This window comes from Uranotaenia lowii, chromosome 1 (genome assembly GCF_029784155.1).
Source record: "Uranotaenia lowii strain MFRU-FL chromosome 1, ASM2978415v1, whole genome shotgun sequence".
In the NCBI taxonomy this organism is placed as follows: Eukaryota; Metazoa; Arthropoda; class Insecta; order Diptera; family Culicidae; genus Uranotaenia; species Uranotaenia lowii.
In genome coordinates this window covers 215855201-215877085 of record NC_073691.1, presented here as the reverse complement: position 1 = coordinate 215877085, position 21885 = coordinate 215855201, and the positions used below count along the sequence as shown (strand labels likewise).

General features: G+C 35.8%; 2 protein-coding genes and 3 long non-coding RNA genes across 5 annotated transcripts in view; 3 read left to right on the top strand and 2 right to left on the bottom strand.

Annotated features, from left to right (window-relative positions):
• Positions 1-21885, top strand: part of LOC129747831 (uncharacterized) — a 79614-nt gene that overhangs the window by 15549 nt on the left and 42180 nt on the right. The window contains exon 2 of the long non-coding RNA XR_008737585.1: positions 6992-7350. This is a non-coding gene — a long non-coding RNA (uncharacterized LOC129747831). The remainder of the gene's footprint in view (positions 1-6991; positions 7351-21885) is intronic.
• Positions 10830-11408, top strand: LOC129747838 (uncharacterized). The gene is made up of 3 exons (XR_008737586.1): positions 10830-10950; positions 11018-11157; positions 11240-11408. It is a non-coding gene; the product is annotated as an uncharacterized LOC129747838 (long non-coding RNA).
• Positions 12664-13332, top strand: LOC129747817 (uncharacterized). The gene is made up of 3 exons (XM_055742178.1): positions 12664-12784; positions 12856-12995; positions 13065-13332. Exons 1-3 carry the CDS (start codon positions 12694-12696, stop codon positions 13194-13196), a joined length of 363 nt encoding a protein of 120 aa, XP_055598153.1. The 5' UTR covers positions 12664-12693; the 3' UTR covers positions 13197-13332.
• On the bottom strand, positions 13258-13883 carry LOC129747807 (uncharacterized). The gene is made up of 3 exons (XM_055742166.1): positions 13774-13883; positions 13572-13711; positions 13258-13496 (listed from the first exon to the last, which is right to left on the bottom strand). The coding sequence occupies exons 1-3, from the start codon at positions 13859-13861 to the stop codon at positions 13362-13364; spliced, it is 363 nt and encodes a 120-aa protein (XP_055598141.1). The 5' UTR covers positions 13862-13883; the 3' UTR covers positions 13258-13361.
• On the bottom strand, positions 19819-21189 carry LOC129747824 (uncharacterized). The gene is made up of 5 exons (XR_008737583.1): positions 21013-21189; positions 20810-20952; positions 20322-20743; positions 20120-20259; positions 19819-20043 (listed from the first exon to the last, which is right to left on the bottom strand). It is a non-coding gene; the product is annotated as an uncharacterized LOC129747824 (long non-coding RNA).

Sequence of the window (21885 nt, the reverse complement as noted above, 5' to 3'; positions counted from 1 at the left end):
CTTCATAGCGACCATTTTCCAATCGGCAGCAAGTATCGGAAAAACTTTGCTCTGCGGCTCTTTCGTCTTGAGTCAACATTCGAGGCTCATGAATGGACTCGGCTTCCCAAAATCTACTAATTTGCTCGCTCAACGCCTCATTCGTAACGATCTTACAGACATTAGAGATCGTTCGATCAACTTCTGGTCTTTCAATAGCACCACCTACTACCCAACCAAAAACGGTTTCTTCGCACCAACAAGGAGGATTTTCAATTATGGTATGGGTTTGCCCAGTAAACATTTCATGGAACACTTGTGTTCCAAGAAGCATATCAATTCTTCGTGATTGACTAAACCACGGATCTGCGAGTACCATCTCTGACGGAATTTGCCCAGGATCAATATTGAACGAATTGATTGGCAAGTTTCCTGTAATTTTGCTCATGACCAAACATTCTGTGCTGTAGGTGAAGTCTGACTTGTAGGTGGAATGGATCTTTACTTTGACCTGACTTGAAATCATCTTAGGTGCACCGGAAATACCTTCAACGGACATGTTCACCTTCGTCTTTCGCAAGCGCAACGCGTTTACCACACGCGTGGATATTAAATTATGCATCGACCCACTGTCGAGCAAAACACGACAACTGATCAAATTTCCAAACTCGTCTTCTATCATGCAAACTGCGGTATAGAGAATGTACTGTTTTGGCTGCGAATTAGTACATGCAACGGAAGCTACTAGCGCATTTGAGGAAGTTGTAGGCATCTCAGGGGTCCTACGCGGGGTAGGTGTTGGTTGAGTTGGCTGGTTAGCATTGTTTTCATGCAACGTAGTGTGGTGACGGCCTCCACATTTCTTGCAGGAGCTCCCCTTGCAGTCTCTAACATGGTGTCGGTTACTAAAACAGTTCATGCACAATCCAAGACTGCGCACCTTCGAGATACGATCGCGTAATTGTAGCTTCAGATAGTCTTCGCAGTTGCTCAAATAATGATTCCCCTTACATGCAAAACAAACAGGGTTACCATATGACCTGCCGGTATTGATTGCTAAAACCTTAGATGAGTGTGACCCACTTCGCTCATTGTGCCCGAATCTTCCTCGAATGCTTGAGCTTTGAACCTCTTGTTTATCCTGGTCTATGCTCTCTAGGCATCTACATCTAGACTGTAGGTACTCGAGAAGTTTCTCCCAAGATGGCAAGGAATGATCAGTAAACTGAAGCTCGAAATCCTTTCTGGTGCGGGTATCCAATCGCGCGCATACCAGAAAAACCAAAAACTGTTCTGATAAAGGTTCTAATTTTAGCTCAAGATTAGCCAAAGCTCTAATGTTACGAGTAACGTCACTCAGTAAAGTTCGTAATGCGGATCCAGACTCACGAACTAAAGGTTTCAGATGAAACAGCTGAGCAATATGCCTATCTACCAACAATCGCTTATTCTCAAACTCCGAACACAATGCCTTCCACAGTGATGAGAAATTGTCTTCGGAGGACTGAACATGACGGGCTGAACCATCTTGGATGGCAGCTTTTAAGTAAAATAATTTCTCAATTTCTGACAAACTCTCACGACGCTTAATCAATGAATTAAATTGGGACTTAAATGTTAGCCAGTCTTCCAATTGGCCATTAAATCGGGGAAGGGGAATATCTGGCAATTTTGTATGGGAGTGTTGTGTTGAATTGACCGCTGCTGGGGCACTTATCGGCTTGGGAGGATCGATTTCCCGGATAATCTTTCGAACTCGGTGGCGGATATCATCAAACAAATCTTCAATTTTCTCAATCGTCATCTGCAGGGACCCAACCTCATCCTCCTTAATAACCCCATATAATTTAACCTCAGTTTCATGCAATAAAGAACGCATCTGATCGATCGACTCAAGCTTGTCTTCGAGAAGTGAACTTTCCTGCTTCTCGGTATCAAAAGAACGCACAAATAAAAGCAATTTTTCCGCTCGTGACTCAATGGAGTCTATCATACGGTAATAAGACATCACCTGGATCTTTTTCTCAGCCGCCATTGCGAAAAAGGAAAAATGCTCAAAAATTCAATTTTCTACTAAACTTCCAGAAACAACGCACCCACTTGCACGATCTTACCTGACTTCCAATCAACGATTCCACCGTTTTATGACCGACCCTGAAAACATCAAATCATGCTGGCATATCATACATACATATCCAGCAATCCAGCCTCGTGGGGGATCAAACTGGCATCAAAATGGCAAATTCTCTCGAGCTCTTTCGACCTGCACAGAACGTCATCCACTCTACTGCACCATGCAAACCGCTTCTTATTTCTTTTGTTGCACTTTTTCTTAGGAACTGCTCCGAATAACTCGATCGTTCATGCACTTGTGATCGAGGGTTAAGTTCCAAATTCCAATTTCCACTCAACTGTACCGATCGCTCAAAGTTCATGCACATGGATCGGGTTTTTATTTTTGCACTTATAGTTCGTTTATTAGTTAAGATTTTTTTTTCGGATCACATTGATCGCACAAATTGTTCGCAATTTTCAAGGAACAAGCCACAATTGTTCCGCAGACACAATGTTCCATTGTCCAGAACACGTTGTTCACAAGTCCACCATTTTGTGATCGGAAAATCGTTCCGATGCTCTTTCGCGGGTGAACGTCCAAGTTCCGCGTTTTCTGAGGTCACTTCACTAGCACAAAACTGTACTTCCGGACAACTAGATCACATCCGGTTCGAAGGACCACTTATGAATGTTCAAAATCCTCGACTAGCTCGAGGGGCTAGTGAGGTGGCCACAGAAAAGCACAACGGACACTTGACGACTTTCACGTACTTAGACGGGCTCGGATAAAAATATAAAACACGCGGACTGTAATGAGTACGACCGTCCCGTGCGGTGGTTAAGAGCCAAGAGGCAGATTTATTAGAGTCTCAAAATAATCTACCTAAGAGAGCCTAAATTGTGGAGACTCTCTCCTATCGCTTATTTACTAAACAATGCAAATGATAGTACAATACAAAAAGCTCATCTCAATGCTGCTATAAAACTACTACAGTAGTACATGAATTTTCAGAACACTATTTTTAGGGTGTTTCAGCGTGAACAGAAAGGCTTAAAGTTTGTATGGGATTTCGAGACATTTTTTCGAGAGAAACATCAACAACCAGTTTTTCATCCATAACTTTTGTTTTCTTTTGCCGATTTCTTTTGAATACGGTTTTTCTTGAAGCCTTAATTATGACTCGATGACATTTCGATGCATTTCGATAAGAGTTAATATAAAAAAGTTATTGAGCTTAAAAATTGAATACACTCGATAAGCTGTGACCGTCGATGACGGAAGTGTTTTTTCTGCGAAAAAAATTCAAGTTCTCTAGAACCCTAATTTTAAAAGTTATTTTGTGGGTTATAATAATAATGAAATCCAAGAACTCATATCTCTAGTGGCTAACGGAGAGAGCAAGTATAGAATTTCATCCAGTTAGACAACGAGCTAAGTACAATTTATATAGATACCTAATACCTTTTCAACAGCAATAACTGATTTCTTACCAAGCTTCTAGAACCCAGTTGTATGTTTATGGACAAAAATTTTAGAATTTAATCGAAAATAAGATGCAAGTCGAAAGACCGTTATTTCAGTTGTTTTCTGCGTTTTTCCGAGTAATGTTAAGATATTATTCTGATTAGAAAAATCTTATAAGCAGATGTCTGGGAAGACTCGGTAGTGCTTATATTTGTAGAAGATTGTTTTTTTAAGTGTTTCCATGTCGTTCATAGATTTTGCGAGCGTACAGATTGCTATAAATTTTGAAATATTAGCAGTTGAGGATTGCCACGTTTCTGTAGGATGTTTGAGCTTTTTTGGTATGATATTGTCCGCTCCAAAAATGTTCAATCTCGTTTCTTATGGTACTCAGACTTATACTTCGATTGATATTTAAACTGAATAAGGAATTAAACCCGTTTAGGAATCCCTTACACTTCGATTGAAATATTTTAGCCTGGAGCGCATAACTTTTACAAAAGTCGGGTCATTTGGGGCACTCTATTGTTCCATCATTACGTTTTGAATCCGTTATTTTTTTTAGCTCGGATTCATTGAAAAGTTTATTAATTCAGTTAATTTATTGAGAAAATTGGTGTTTGAGGTTTTTTTTAAAATATAAACTTAGTTTTAATCGCCACAAGATTTTTTTATTAGAACATCAATCATTTTTTTTATCCGAACATCACATTGAAAATTAGAAGACATCACTTAGTTGAAATTAAGTTTTTTTTTCGTTCGAGTAGTGAGATCAAAATCTCATCTCGCGTCGCTTTGGTGCCCGATTTTCTTTGCCAGGATACCTACCTAACCCACCTAAGGGTCCGGCGCCAATTGACCGACGCATAGGGCCGAAATATTTTGCATTTTAATAAAACAAAAATTTGAACCGGAGAAGATTTCCGAGAATCTAGTACTTCATTTTCCTTTGTCGGAAGTCGGATGTCCGGACTTCCGAAGTAAAATTTATTGTGAATTTTAATAAAATTCATAGAAACGTCGCTGGTGAATGGCAACAAAGCATAGATTTTCGATAATCTAGTACTTCACTTTTCTTTGTCGGAAGTCGGATGTCCGGACTTCCGAAGTAAAATTTAGTGCTGGCGCGTTAATAGTGCTGGCGCGATAATAAAAGATCTCCACTGCTGGCGATCCGGAGCCAGCATCTTCTTTTGCTGCCAGCCAAGATTTTCGTCAACTGTGCGGATTTCAGCGGCTGGTCTTCGCCCGCTGCCACGAACTTCTGGGCATGCTTCTTCTTCGATGCTCATCTGGATCCGGTCAAGCGCCTCTTTGTAAATCTTTTTTTCATCTCTTCACAGCGTGTGCCCAATCCATCTCCACTTACGTTTCCGAATCTCGATTCCTAGCGGCTCTTGATGACAGCGGCGATGAAGTTCCACGTTTGAGATCCAATTGCCAGGCCACCAAGTGCGAGAAAAATTCGGCAGGCAGTGATTAAAAAATATTTGCAGTTTTTGCGTCGTCCCCGCTTCGTTTCGCACCATTACAACAATACGGATTCGACCTTTGAGTTGAAGATCCGGAATTTCGTTCGAAGAGAGATCCAGCGTGACCGCCAGATATTTCGGAGACTCGATGTCTTTCTTGGCACCACCGTAAGTCAGATGACTGCCAAGATGCTGAAACCACTCCACTTTTTCAACCTTTTGCCCAGCTACCATACGAACTTGGAAGGATTTTCTCTGTTGATTTCGATCGACATGGTGTTTCCGATATTGATTTTGAGACCTGCTGCCTTAGAGTTTTCAGTGAGGTAGTCGGATTTGCTCTGCATTTCTTGGTGTCTTTTGACGAGCAAAACAATATCGTCAGTCAGGTCAAAGTACAGTTGCTCCATTGTCGAAAGATTCCACGCCAATCCTCGGTTTGGTCTACAGTCAATCGATCCAGTGAAGATCTCATCCATTACTATGAGAAAAAAAGTAGCTGTGATAAAACTCATCCTTGTCTCACTCCAGCAGTTACCGGGATTGGGTCAGACAAGACACCGTCTTTCAGGACTTTGCACGAAAATGCCTCGTACTGTGCTTCGATGAGATGGACTAGTTTCTCTGGGACCCCTCGTCGTCTAAGAGCAGTCCAGATGTTTTCTTGGTTCAGTCGTTCGAATGCTTTTTCGAAACCAGCGAACACCAGCAGAAGATAATTCTGGAATTCGTTGATTTGTTCCAGTATTATTCGTAGCGTTGTGATGTGATCCACACATGATCGTCCTGGTAGGAATTCAGCTTGTTGCCGTCGGAGAACTTTGAGGGTTGTACAGATCATCGTTATGACACGCCAGTTACCGCACTCTGTCTCCTTTCTTCGGGACCTTCATAAGGGTACCCTGCATCCAGTCAGCCTGGAATTTTGCTGTATCCGATGCAATGTAAACGATGCAACATTTGTGCTGGCAAGGCAAGGTAGGCTTTGAGCATTTTAGCAGGAATGCAAACGATTCCAGGTGCTTCGATTTTTCCGTCTGTCGCCGGTTCCGAGGCTCGGAATTCAAGATGTTCACCGTAATCCCCTTTCACCTCTGGATTCTCCAACCGGCGGACGTCGTATCGAACGTTGGACACGCGCAACTCTCAGTCGTATCTCATCAAGGACGAAGTGATAGTCAGATGCGATTCGATTGTTGCGGACCTCATGAAGGCTCCTTCTGCATTTTCGGCTGATGCAGATGTGGTCAATTTGATTTTCTGTTCAGCCATCTCGGGATACCCAAGTGACCTTATGTTTTGGTCGACGGGGGTAGAGCGATCCACCGATCAGCATGTTGTTGTTGCCAAAAAATTCTACCAACAGCTATCCGTTTTCGCTTATCTGTCCTAGACCATGGCGCCCCATGATGCGCTCACGGTATGTCCGGGTACCACCTGGAATATGAGTTTCATAGTTAAAATAAAATTACTCCTCTTAAAATAATAAAATTTACTTTTGATGATATGCAACTATTCACTTAAGTTACATGAATCAAAATTATTACAACAATTCGATTCGATTTATTATTCAAAGATGCTTCCATTGAACAATTTTTTTATTTGTTTTGACAAAACATCGATCAATCAGTTCCGAGATGAATTTCCCATAACAAGAATATGCGCCTTATCCGGTTAAGTGTGTGTGCGTTATCTCTTCAAAACATTACATGTTTCTCCCTTTTTTATCATGTACAGTTGAGGTAGCTACCGTTTTTTTTTTCGTTGTTTCATCATTTGATGCTCAACTAAAAGCTACTGAATGTGAACCGAGCCACGAACGTGACTAACATGGATTCCAAATTTGTCACGTTTCAAATTAGCACAACTTATGGATGTCCCCTGCAGCTTGAATCCCCGACGCCCACTTAGTAGATTGAAGTTATGAAAAAAGGGTCATGTGTATGAAGTTATGCATGTTTGCGAGTTCCATGTAAATCCGCAAAAACTAATAGTTTCCATCTGTTTTCTCTCTTTTCAGCTACTAAAAAAATAGTACTGGAATTGTGACAAAGTGCATCGCGATATCGAGATATTCCGTTTCGAATGAAGATTATAACTGACGAAGAATGTGCACCGAAAATTTGACCCATTCGGGGTTGACACCACCAGTGGAATGTGTTGAGTGTTGAGGCTGCCGGTGGCGTACAGGTGGCAGTAGTGGATTATTTATAACGTTGTTTGTTTATCGGTTGAGAGAGCGTCTGTGTGCGCGATACTAGCGACATCAGTCAGTCGAACAACATGCATCTGCACTTCGAGAAAAGCACCAACACCAAATGCGACTGCTCGATTCTGTCGCTCTCATGGATGGGCAAAGTGCCGGACGATATTCCAGAGGTAGGTCGGATAAATTGCATTTGCATTATATTCTATTTCTTTCCCCGATACCGGTTGCCCGAGAAGAATGATGGGATACATTATTCAGAACGGGTGAAAGCATAGTTTATGTTGAATAGCAGTATGGTTATCGAGTGACAAATGAGCGAAACTGATGAGTGTTCTTGACTCGTCTCTTGCAGTTATTTTTATGAAATTTGAAAAAAATAATTTATTATTGATTAATGGTACTCAAACTTAGAATTCCAAAGAGGTTATCTGAATCAATTTCTAATTCAAACTGAATTAAACAACAATTGAACACAAAACACAGAAAATCAAGAACTTAATTTGAATAAACCCTTTGACTAATTTCTAAAGTTTGGTGTCATGTGTCATTGCCCTTGGAGAATTCGCCTTCGGTCTCTCAAACCACCTGAAACTAAAATTGCATTTAACCTCAATTCACAGGCTCTCTCATGTAAACATTTCCCTCGAGTTTCTGTTCCCCGATAATCAAAACCCTGGGTACACAGAAATGTCTCAATAGCTTGCGGCTATCACGTTATTACATTTCGCAACCCTTCCTCCAAACGAGAAGAAAAAAGAACCGTAACAAAGAATCATACATGAAAAGTCGTCGAAAATTTGTTTACAAAACACTCCCCATCCATATCGGCGGTCTCCCTAGGTTGAGATTTTTTTTCAGCTTGCCGCGTAAAAGCTGTTCATAAATTACGTCGAGCTGAAAATTCTCTACAATTTCACCCGCGCCGAGCTGCGATTACGTACTTTCCGGGCGATGCGATACCATTTATGCCTCTATCTACATATATGCATGTGTTTCAACAAGTTCGATTCGAAGTGGATCCTTATAACGTTCTCATATCGCTCGGCTCGAGATTGTTGTGTGGGAGTCTTTTGGGAAAAAGCACTGTGGTGTCACTAATTTTCGCTTTTCATCACATCAACGATACGATACGTTAGATTGGTTCGAACTTTGTTATGAGCTCACGATCAGAAAAATATTTAGTTTTGAAGGAAGATGGAACTTTGAATGATCATTGATATTGATAGGAAACTAAAAAATTTCAACATTGTTTAGAAGGTTCTTGTATAGACTTTCCCCGTGTGAGCAACTAACTATAGCTTTATAAGGATCCATAAACATCCGTGGAACTCACACCTCCCTTTTTTATATGCCTTCTAGTGTTCCGCAGGGAATTCTTTTTTGACCACTTCTCTTCGTGCTGTTTGCTAAGCTTCTTTAGAACCTGAAACTCTGTTTGTTTCAACTACAATTTAAGTGAATATGTCACTTTCAAGAAAAGATCGATCTCCGAGGAAAGATTCCAAAACTTTCAACCCTGCCATCGCATCCATTTGAAATTTAATGAGTATCGCTCCTCAACATTGAATTTTAAGAACTCTTAACAAAGTGAGAAAAAAAAATCCAAAGTATCGAAAAAACCGAAGTGTAAATGAAACAATCTTATGTTTCTCTTCAAGGCTGTAGAATCCAATAAACTAAATCAAGATCGTCCAACCTGTTAAATCGAATGAGTTATTGATAACAGGCGCTTCACTTCATAGAGCAACTATCTTTAAAAATCTTGAAGTGAGCAGTCAACAAGTCATAAATAAATAAATAACACGGGTTGTCAAGAACTGTGTTTCATGCTTTCGAGATGCTTTGAACTATCAGATTTTGGAACTGTGCCACAGTTCGTTCTTATTCTTTGACTTCACAGGAATAGGAGGCTCTACACGATCTGCCATAAGTTCTCGATTGGATTTAGATCAGGTGTAACTTGGTAGTATGAACATTAGACACACTGTTATTTACAGATGAAACAGAAAGATGCCATTCTCGTTATCTTAAAGATTACAATCGTCAATTTTTTAAGAAAATTGAACACATGTTTTACCTAACTTCAAATTGGAATATTAAATGATTCACTCTATGATCCACCCTAAAACAATTGTACGCGATAAGGGCGCGCTTACTTATTATCATGCTTTGCTTCCGCGACAAGTGCTTACTTATGTGGCAGCAGACAACGAAGCCACTTAAAATTTTGCAACGTCTCCCTTTCGCATCAGACGCTCGCTTATTTATTCTTTGGTTTATTGCGGGCGCAATCTCACTCCAATACCCACTCGCAACGGATGCGTGTTTAATTAAAAGCGAAACGGAGCCCGATGAACGCATCCATAAAGGTTTTCTCGTTTTGCATCCGCTTTTCTGGCCCCGGAAACAAAAAACATACTTGAGACTCGTGTCTGGGATGTTGTCATTTTTATTATTTTCTCCCCTGAACAAGTGTTTTTGTGGTGGTTTTTTGCATTCGCGTCAGAAGGCAGTTATCAACCCACAAGGTACGCCTTCTCAACGATTGCATTACTTTAATGAAGCGCTACAAAAATCATTCCGTTTTCTACAGATTCGTTTCCGACTCAATTGTCATTTCCCTGACACAAACCACTCGCTTGAAGAATGGGGAAAGAAACTTAGAGTTCCATCCCTGTGGACATTTGCCATCACGTTTCAAATCCATAATCCACCCCGGGCCGCCCCGTGCCAACAACTAAGTATATCATCAGCATCAAAATGACTAACTTCGAAAGCGGATGTTGGTCCTATTGACTGGAAGTTGGTCTCGGAATTTCACCTGCTGTCACATTTCCACCACCAACACCAACACAATCAAGGTAGGACGCGGTCCTGCATACTTGATGTGGGGCCACGATTCTGTCCATGGAGGTGAAACCCCAATCTACCTGATCTCTGGCAATTTTCTTGGCTTACTTGTACACTTGCAAAAAAAAATTAAGGAATTTATGCGGATTTCAGCTTAGCACATCAACACGCGAGATTTGCACCCAGGTAGATCACCTAAGCTCATCGATTTTAAAACAGTGAAATTTTTCCGAAATTTTGTTCAACATTTTTTACTGTGTTGATTGTTAGTCGCAAATCCCGTCGCTCTCGATGACGAACACAGAGCTGGTGGAGTGTCAAGACTGAGACAGAAGGAAACGAATGAATGTTATGGAAAATCGTTGACTGAAGTGCCGTCACAAACTGCCTTTCAAATAGTTTTTTGTTGCAGATGACTTTCGGTACAACCATCATTGGCTTAGATAGGAATTCTGTCTTACGTTCATCGCGAGCTAGATGATTGGCTCCTGGCAGAGTGCTTGCCTTCAAATGAAGGAAAGGGCACGCCAAGTTATGACAGGTTAATTAAAGTCTTCAACTTTTCTTGAATGTTGTACCTCTATACCTAACTTTAAAATTTTTAATATTGTGATAGAAAATCGAAGTGTTGAAATTTAGAACTTGCAATACGACAAATATTTCACTCAATTTTTTTCAGTCGGGGTACAACGAACAGCTAAAATTATGACTCAAAATCAGCGATTCTATCTTACCCTTATCTCCAAAATACCGAAACAACAAAAATCGTAGCAATCATTGCCAATGCTTCAGTATCTCAACCGCAGTTCAGGAAGAATCAAAGCTTGTTGTGATGACATTCCTACGGGTCGCTTTCGTTTGTCTTCTGGCAGTAGGCTTTGCCTTGGCATGCAGTTTCAGAATGGGAACATTAACTAACGGTAGAGCTATTATTCAGTTCGTTTCCGAGGCAACGTAATAACGGCGGCGCCTGCTTTTCAATTCCAGTTGGCAGTCAGATGTACGTTCTTAGGGCTCGAAAAGGACCAGTTTCTGAACCGGTCAACATGTCATTAGTTTTCGACTATGCTGCCGATCCAAGCACTTACGAGGAAATTACTTACGCTACTTTCCAAATGTCGGAACAGGTAAGAAAGTTTTTTCTAACGTTTACTTTTGAAGTTGTGAAAGTTTTTTTTTGACAATGTGCCCATTCCATTCTTTTTCAAGTCTTGTTCCTGGACCGTTCCGGATGGTGACTTTAGCAAAGGGTTCCGGATTACTGTGTCTACTACAAGTCCTGTTCTAGAATACACAGGAACAGCGACTGTCTATGGTCGGTACAGGCCTGTAGGAAGTGTTTAAATAAATGAAATAAATTTTCTAATTTCGTTCCATAGTCTTTTCTCGATTTAATAATTCAGAAACTGTTCCTTTTGTATTCAAATGTTTTTAAATAGATAGAGTCTATCGTTAAATTTTGATACCTGATGTCGCTCCTGACAGCAATCGAAGTCAGATTGTTCGTTTTACGCAGATATATGGTGGATGTGATTAGATTACCTTCTATTGAATCCTGAAGTTCGATGTTTTGTTATAACGTGCGTGTCATAAAGGTACATTGTGTTTTATAGGGAATTTTATCTTCTCAAGAGACTTTCAGCCTGCTTTTCTTTGTTAGCATTGTTTAATTCTTGATATCCACATTTTAATATTGACGTTTTTATTTCGAATTGGATTAACCTTAATCAAAATTAGGGAGATTTCAGACTTTTTTGCATTTCAAAATTCTTTTAGTTTCTGAGAGCTTATGACACATCTGCATAGATTAAACTTTCACCAATCGTTGGATTCTTAGTATTTTTTTAAAGGTGGCTTAGACGCCCAGTTTCACTTGCATTTTCGAGCTGATTAAGGAGTTTATTCGAAAAAAAATACAACACGTTTTGTTAATAATTTTTGAATGCATGGATACAAATTGATAAAATTTTCTGTGAAACTGCCTAATAATGTAATGCTCACTTATATCTAATGGTTTTTGAGACAGCGTCCATTTTGAGCATCATGTGCACCATCTATGATGTTCACTATGAACAACCCTTTTTCCAAATCAAGACTATTTTTGATTACGTTTTCTATTTCCTGAACCTTGACCTTTAAAATTACTCAGAATTTTTTAATTTGGTCGAAGTTATGACAAATTTAGCCTTCGGCAAAATAACAACACATTTAATTTTTTATCAAACCACACTCTATTGTGTTGTGAGCCTACTTGGTTGAATGATTCAACTGAATCAAAGCAATAGAAAGATTCCTTTTAATTCAACCACGGTAAATAAAAAGTTCATATACCGGTATTTCGATAGCAACTTACACCCTTCTTCAGTGAGCGTTTTCGATTGATCGACACAACAAAAAAACTTCTTGGATTATATCATGCAATCATGCATAGAATATTCTCCAAGTAAATTTTAACAAACAATGAAATACCTTAAAGTTGTTTCCGCACCAGAGGACAATATCAAAATAACGAAGGAAATCGGCGAAACACGTTTCGCCTGCTTCGATTTTATCTTATCCTTATCTTCAACATATGCGAAACACAACAAAAATCGAAGCAATCGTACTGGCAATGTTTCAGTATCTATTCGATTGTTGTTCCGAAAGATTCAAAGCCTTCTGCGATGAAATTCCTTCCGGTGGTAGCTCTGGTCTGTCTAATGGGCGTTGAAATTGCCACGGGTTGCCTTTTCGGTTTAGGACTCTCGAGTGCTGGTATTTAATAACTGCAGGGCAGTGTCATCCGAGGGAACATAATTACGATACCCGTTACCAACCCTTTCCAGGTGGCACTCAGATGCACGTTCTCAGGGCTCGAAGCGGGCCGGCTGCTCAACCGGCCTTCTTGTCACTGATTTTCGATTATGCTGTCGATCCCACCACCTACGAGGAGATTACCTACGTTCGGTTTGAGATGTCGGAAACGGTATAATGACTCTTTTTTAATTTACATCTAGTCAAATCTACAGATTAAAAAAAATATTTTTTTTTCAAGGATTGTTCCCATAACGTTCCAACTGGAGACTTTAGTAGAGGATTTCGGATCAACGTGACTTCGTTAATACCTGTTCTAGAGTATAATGGGACGGCAACTATCTTTGGTCGATACCGAGCTAGAGAGGTGTAAATTCATGAAATCACGCTTGTTATATCCAGTTTTTTCACAATGACTATATTTTTTACCACGTTTCTTTGTATTTATCAATGTATATCACCTTTGTAGAAAAAACAAATACCTTAAAATATTTTTTTTTAATAAACCTTATCTAATGCTTTTATAATTCAAATGTTTTCAATTCGGTACCGCCCATCGAATGCCATAAATGGTGGCCGAACCCGTAAACTCTCGTACCGGACTGATTGTCGAAATAGCGATTTTGAAAGCTTTTCTGGATTCGAAACTTTCAATTCCGGAGAAAGAACAACTCTGCAAAAGAAGGAAAACAAATTAACTCAACAAAAATAGATCACCATTTTCAGCCAATTTTTATCACTTTCTTACCGGTTCTGAAACTTCGAAAGCGACGTACGTTAGTTCGTCATTTGTGTCCGGTCCTACGGCGTAGTCGAATGTTAATGTCATATTCTGGGGATCATCTACAGGTCCTTTGCCAATATGTAAGACGTGCATTGGAAAATCCGCTAAAATGCAAAAACACTCTTCTAAAGATAAGACTTTCCAATTCATGGAGTGCAATACTTACGTGATTTTCGTTTTCCAATCCCAAACTCACAACCCAAAACTGCCGCCACTAGGGCGAGGAAGCTTATCGATAACAGGAGAAATTTCATCGTGCGATCGTTTTTCGCAAAATTTGGACCTCAACTGAAAGGTCTCCCATTAACGGTAATCGCTGCCAGATAGCACGTTCTAGCGGGTGTGCTACGCTAAGATTAGATTACACTTAATTCAATGGGGAATTGAGAATTTTTTTTACTATAAGATGTGTATTAGGGTGACCCTTCTTTGAATATATCACCCATACGAAGACCTCCAAGTGTATTGAACTTTCTATGGAAAAAGTGAATTTTTTTTTTAAAAATCTGGCTACACTGCACAGCACAAAACTTTGGTGCCGTCGAAGTTCTATATTGAATAGCAATGTAGAATATTACAAACCTTTTTGAAACACGTGAAAAAAATTTGCAGGGATATCTGCTTAGCTGTTACTTCTTAATATATTACACACATTTAATTAAAAAAAACAATCAAAATTAGAATCCTTGAGACTATTTCATCACTTTTCTCAATTTATTTGCATTTAAAACATTTTTTTAAAATTTTTCAGAATTTTCAAGAGCTAAATGAGAATTTTAACTAAAATCACTTTAATGTTATTGAACACACTGTTAAACATTTCTAAATGCTCCATTATCAAGATTAAACAAAGAAAAAGTGATGAAAAATATAAACAAAAAGGCTATACGTTTTTACGCTTAATTTAAAACTAAACTTTGTCTTTTTTAAAGTTGCTCCCAGACCTTGAATTTTCACTTCAATTAAGTTTTAAACTTTATACAGTGTTGCCAGAATTATTCGTGATTTTTGTAATGAGAATTTTATCATTTTTCTCACAAGATTAACAATTCTTACAGAAAGGCATAGTTATAAGTCGATTTGAGAGATTATTAATTATGGGTCTTAGACATACCTTTATAGGTACCTGTCGAATCACGAGTTCTTACGATTTCTGTGTATTTGTATTTTGTCATTAGAAGGTGCTTGCAAGGCACAGCTAAACCACTCCGATGATTTCAGACAAAACCAAAAATTCCAAAAATTGACAAATTTGACAAAAAGGACAAATTTGGCAAAAAAGGCCGACATTGAAAAAATTTACAAAATTGGAAAAATAACAAAAAATGACAAAAATAAGAAGAGTGATCAGAATGACAAAAATAACAGCAAACATAAAAGACACAAATAACAAAAATGACAAAAATAACATACATGACCAAATGACAAAAAATAAAAAAAAAGACAAAAAACGACGAAAATGACAAAAATGACCAAAATAACATAAATGACAAAAATGACAAAAATAACATAGATAACAAAAATGACAAAATGACCAAAATGATAAAAATGATAAAACTGACAAAACTGACAAAACTAACAAAATTGACAAGAAATACAAAAATGAAAAAATGACAAAATGACCAAAATGCCAAAAATGAAAAAAAAAAATGTCCAAAATGACAAAATGACCAAAATGCCGACAATGAAAAAAAATGTCCAAAATAACAAAAATGACCAAAATGAAAAAATGACCAAAATGATAAAAATAACAAAACTGACAAAAAAAAAACAAAAATTAAAAAAAAAACAAAACTTACAAAATTTATAAAAATTAGAAAAATTATAAAAACATACAAAAATAACAAAAATGACAAAAATGACAAAAATGACAAAAATGACAAAAATGACAAAAATGACAAAAATGACAAAAATGACAAAAATGACAAAAATGACAAAAATGACAAAAATGACAAAAATGACAAAAATGACAAAAATGACAAAAATGACAAAAATGACAAAAATGACAAAAATGACAAAAATGACAAAAATGACAAAAATGACAAAAATGACAAAAATGACAAAAATGACAAAAATGACAAAAATGACAAAAATGACAAAAATGACAAAAATGACAAAAATGACAAAAATGACAAAAATGACAAAAATGACAAAAATGACAAAAATGACAAAAATGACAAAAATGACAAAAATGACAAAAATGACAAAAATGACAAAAATGACAAAAATGACAAAAATGACAAAAATGACAAAAATGACAAAAATGACAAAAATGACAAAAATGACAAAAATGACAAAAATGACAAAAATGACAAAAATGACAAAAATGACAAAAATGACAAAAATGACAAAAATGACAAAAATGGCAAAAATGACAAAAATGACAAAAATGACAAAAATGACAAAAATGACAAAAATGACAAAAATGACAAAAATTACAAAAATTACAAAAATGACTAAAATGACAAAATGACCAAAAAAATGGCAAAAACGACAAATGACAAAAATGACAAAAATGACAAAAATGACAAAAATGACAAAAATGACAAAAATGACAAAAATGACAAAAATGACAAAAATGACAAAAATGACAAAAATGACAAAAATGACAAAAATGACAAAAATGACAAAAATGACAAAAATGACAAAAATGACAAAAATGACAAAAATGACAAAAATGACAAAAATGACAAAAATGACAAAAATGACAAAAATGACAAAAATGACAAAAATGACAAAAATGACAAAAATGACAAAAATGACAAAAATGAAAAAAATGACAAAAATGACAAAAATGACAAAAATGACAAAATTGACAAAAACGACAATAATAAGAAAAATGTAAAAATGACAAAAATGACAAAAATGTCAAAAATGACAAAAATGACAAAAATGACAAAAATGACAAAAATGACAAAAATGACAAAAATGACAAAAATGACAAAAATGACAAAAATGACAAAAATGACAAAAATGACAAAAATGACAAAAATGACAAAAATGACAAAAATGACAAAAATGACAAAAACGACAAAAATGACAAAAATGACAAAAATGACAAAAATGACAAAAATGACAAAAATGACAAAAATGACAAAAATGACAAAAATGACAAAAATGACAAAAATGACAAAAATGACAAAAATGACAAAAATGACAAAAATGACAAAAATGACAAAAATGACAAAAATGACAAAAATGACAAAAATGACAAAAATGACAAAAATGACAAAAATGACAAAAATGACAAAAATGACAAAAATGACAAAAATGAAAAAAATGACAAAAATGACAAAAATGACAAAACTGACAAAAATGACAAAAATGACAAAATTGACAAAAACGACAAAAACGACAATAATAAGAAAAATGTAAAAATGACAAAAATGACAAAAATGACAAAAATGTCAAAAATGATAAAAATGACAAAAAAATGACAACAATGACAAAAATGACAAAAATGACAAAAATGACAAAAATGACAAAAATGACAAAAATGACAAAAATGACAAAAATGACAAAAATGACAAAAATGACAAAAATGACAAAAATGACAAAAATGACAAAAATGACAAAAATGACAAAAATGACAAAAATGACAAAAATGACAAAAATGACAAAAATGACAAAAATGACAAAAATGACAAAAATGACAAAAATGACAAAAATGACAAAAATGACAAAAATGACAAAAATGACAAAAATGACAAAAATGACAAAAATGACAAAAATGACAAGAATGACAAAAATGACAAAAATCACAAAAATCACAAAAATCACAAAAATCACAAAAATGACAAAAATGAAAAAAAAATGATAATAATGACAAAAATGACAAAAATGACAAAAATGACAAAAATGACAAAAATGACGAAAATAACAAAAATGACAAAAATGAAACAAATGCCACAAATGACAAAAATGACACAAATGCCACAATTGACAAATGACCGACCAAAATGATAAAAATAACAAAACTGACAAAAATGACAAAAAATACAAAAATTACAAAAATTACAAAAACCTAAAAAATGACAAAAATGACAAAAATTTCAAAAATTACAAGAATGACGAAAATGACAAAAATGACAAAAATGACAACAATGACAAAAATTACAAAAATGACGAAAATGACAATACTGACAAAAATTACAAAACTGACAAAAATGACAAAAGTGATAAAAATGACAAAAATGACAAAAATGACAAAAATGACAAAAATGACAAAAATGACAAAAATGACAAAAATGACAAAAATGACAAAAATGACAAAAATGACAAAAATGACAAAAATGACAAAAATGACAAAAATGACAAAAATGACAAAAATGGCAAAAATGACAAAAATGACAAAAATGACAAAAATGACAAAAATGACAAAAATGACAAAAATGACAAAAATGACAAAAATGACAAAAATGACAAAAATGACAAAAATGACAAAAATGACAAAATGACAAGAATGACAAGAAAGACAAAAATGACACGAATGACAAGAATGACAAAAATGACAAGAATGACAAAAATGACAAAAATGACCAAAATGACAAAAATGACAAGAATGACAAAAATGACAAGAATGACAAGAATGACAAGAAAGACAGAAATGACAAATATGACAAAAATGACAAAATTGACCAAAATGACAAAAATGACACGAATGACAAAAATGACAAGAATGACAAGAATGACAGAAATGGCAGAAATGACAGAAATGACAAAAATAACAAAAATGACAAAAATGATAGAACTGATGAAAATGACAGACATGACAAAAATGATAAATATGAGAAATATCACTAAAATCACAAAAATGATAAAAATGAGAAAAATCACTAAAACCACAAAAATGATAAATATAACCGAAACGACTTTTGTCATTTTTGACAAAAATGGCAATAACGATGAAATTCACTCATGTTATTATGTGGTTAGTTTTATCAATTTTGTAAATTTTGTTAGTGTTGTCGATTTTGTAAATAATTTTATCATTTTTGTCAATTTGGTAATTTTAAACAATTTTTTGCATTTTTTCTATTTTGTTTTTTTTTTATCATTTTGGTCAATTTTGTCATTTTTTTTAAACTTGGTGTTTTAACTTGGTAAACTTGTGTCAATTTTGTAATTTGTTCGATTTTTTATCAGTTTTACTACTTCAGTTAATTTTTGTTGTTTTGTCTTTAATTTTCTTTAATCTGTCAATTTTATAAAAAAAAAAAATCATGCCATTTACAAAAGTGATATGATTGACAAAATTGTCTATAATAACAAAATTTAAAACTTAACTAAATTGACAAAAATGTCAAATCAACAATATTGAAATTTTTGACTACATTTTCTAAATTATCATAATTTTTAAATTTATAAAAATCAATTGTTTATTCGACCGATTATTGGACCCTACGTTACCGCATCGTACATTACTCCAGCTATTGTTATTTTACCCATTTATGTTTTCAATATGCTCGTTTTCTTCACTTCAGAGGTCAAACCGGACAAACGTTAAATTATTTGAAACACATGGTTGGGAGGACATCTTTTTTTTAAATTGCATTCTTAATTTTTATTTTTTAATTACCATTTGCTGATACTCCAAAAAGAGTTGGTTAAGATTATACTTATTTGAAAAAAATCATAGAAACGGGATCTCTCAAGATGTAGTATTTTGGACTCTAGATATTTAAAAATCATCAATTAGTTGTAAATAAAGTTATTTATATGAAAATTGTGATGATTTTCAAATACTTTTGTCTTATAGGTATAAAATTTTGAATTTTTATATTTTCAAATAATTTTGAACAGTAGGAGAAGTTAAATTTAGGCTAAGGGCCACCCTAATATGATCAATGAATAAGCACTCAGTGTCGTTGATAAAAAGGAATTGTTTTGACTCAACCGATCGAATGTATTCGACGATTTGGCTTAAAAAAATGAAAAACCAACTCTTGGGCTTTAATGTATGGTTTTTAAGCTTTTTAAAACCATTTGCTATCGCAACCGTAAATAGTAGCTTCACCTGCAAACTTTCAGACTGAAGGTAGCGGTGAAATCGAAATTTCAAATGATAGCTTAAAGTACGCAAGTTTCCTGGATTGACAAAGGCCTTTTAGAGCTGGAGGGGTGTGATGCCAAGAAATTACGTTTACAAATTTTTAAGTAGGTATTAATTCTCAATGACAATATTTTTTTTCATTCAGGCTCATGATATCAATACAATATAATAATAACCTTTTTTTAAATGATTGATTGAATTTTATTTTAAATAATCCGTGCATCTAATGCCTTCAAAAATCAAATAGTTTTAATTTGGAATCGCCCATCGAATGCCATAAATGGTGGCCGACACTGTAAACTTGTTCACCGGATACGCTGACAAAATAGCAATTTTGAAATCTTTTCTCGGGTCCAATTTTTTCAATTCATAGATACCACAACTCTGCAAGAGGATTAAAAAAAGTTAGCCCAATAAAAAAAATATTAACATTTTAAATCAAGTGTTATCACACTCTCACCGGTTCTGAAGCTTCAAATTGGATATATGTTAGCTCGTCGTTTGTGTCCGGCCCTACTTCGTAGTCAAATATTAGTGCCATTTCCTCGGGATCCTCCACAGGTCCTTTGCCAATTTGTAAAACGTGCATTGGAAAATCCGCTAAAAAGCAAAAATACTCTTTCAAAGATTAGACTATGCAATTAATAAAGTGCAATACTTACAGGATTTTCGTTTGCCAATTCCTATGTTACACTTTAGATCTGCGATCGTTTCCCGCAAAACTTGGCCTCAACTAATTGGTCTTCCATTAACGGTAATCGAGGGCAGGTTGCTTTTTTTTTGTCGAGAGTGTTACGGTTTGATTAGATTACACTTAATTCAATGGTAAATTGAGAAGTTTTTTTTACTATATCAGTGAATGAGGAATTTTGATTGATTAGATCGGATGTATTCGATGATTTAGTTTTAAATAATTGAGGAAAGAGATTTGATATTTGAATGGTTTTACAGCTCCTCAAAACCAAGCGCTATCAAACCCGTAAATAGTCGCTTCACCCTCAAATTCTCTGACTGGAGAAAGCGGGGAAACTGAAACTTTGAATGATCGCTTAAAATCCGAGTTTCCTGGCTTGACAACGGCGCCCTGAAACAGTCATCGAAAATAGGTTAATATTGTACTTTTCAAATTTCAACCTGTACTGACACTCACATATTTTCCATCGTATTTTATCTCGACACAAGTCATTTGCTCGTTTCGCATCGGATTGACGGCATAGTTGAAAACGAGGGTAATATTCTCCGGTTGATCCAACGGTCCTTTTTTAAGCTTGAGAACGTGTAGTTTTTGATTATCTGTTTAAAGCATAGGAGAACGTCAATTAAATGATACAGATTTATAACTATTTAACTTACTATTCTGGCGTTTACCCCAGCTAAAAGTATCACTCTCAGCCATACCGACTATCACTATTGCACAGAACATCGATGTGATAACCTTCATTTTTAAAGAAAAATTCACGACCGAATGCAGTGATATTATACCTCAAAATGGCTATTTATTAACAGTTTTAGTTCTACCTTGTTAAAATTTTCTATTTTTTTAACCGAATCATTGTTTGTTTATTTCATTTCGATAAGGTAGAAATGTTTGCATGCACCTCTAGGTGAATCGGACGAGGACCATTCTCAGAGATAAGATAAAACCTAACGAATTACTCACGTAATTACGCTTTATAGCGGCAAAGCTGATGATTAACCATTACGATTCCCCATCAGTTACTGAACAGATTTTTTGTGTTGTTGTTCGTACCAACAATCGAACTAAACCAACAATTAACCCAATTGGTTTACCGCTCTCGTTCTTAAATCAAATTATGGCCGGGTGCCAATTTCGTAACAACTGTTGCCACATAACTCAATGAATAAACAAACCACTGCCACTGGCCGACCGACTGGCCGCCACCCACAATCGAGCCACAGACAGCAGGCAGCTGGCAGGTTCAAATTCCACGTAGCAAGAGAGCCAGTAAAATGCTATAACAGGACACAAGTACAGGAAAAGTCCGCTTTTATGAGCTTTTCCTGCGCCACATCCACCCACCCCCCTTCAACAAAAGCATCATTCTGTGGCCAATTATGTTCGGTAAAAGGTAAGCTGTCATATCGGTTCTAAAATCGAGAATCAATTTTAATGACACGATCAACACGTTTAAGCTTGGCGCTTACGTCGAGCGAGACCTTTCGAGAGTTTGATTGATTCGGAACGTGACCACACAAGCGAATGAC

Bases quoted from the DNA above. Each gene is read 5' to 3' on its own strand.
- LOC129747817 (XM_055742178.1), top strand. From the start codon at position 12,694: ATGAAATTCCTTCCGGTGGTAGCTCTGGTCTGTCTAATGGGCGTTGAA. The intron at 12,785-12,855 runs GTATTTAATAAC...AACCCTTTCCAG, and splicing joins TTTAGGACTCTCGAGTGCTG to GTGGCACTCAGATGCACGTT. The intron at 12,996-13,064 runs GTATAATGACTC...TTTTTTTTCAAG, and splicing joins GGTTTGAGATGTCGGAAACG to GATTGTTCCCATAACGTTCC.
- LOC129747807 (XM_055742166.1), bottom strand. From the start codon at position 13,861: ATGAAATTTCTCCTGTTATCGATAAGCTTCCTCGCCCTAGTGGCGGCA. The intron at 13,712-13,773 runs GTAAGTATTGCA...TTTGCATTTTAG, and splicing joins GATTGGAAAACGAAAATCAC to CGGATTTTCCAATGCACGTC. The intron at 13,497-13,571 runs GTAAGAAAGTGA...CTTCTTTTGCAG, and splicing joins CTTTCGAAGTTTCAGAACCG to AGTTGTTCTTTCTCCGGAAT.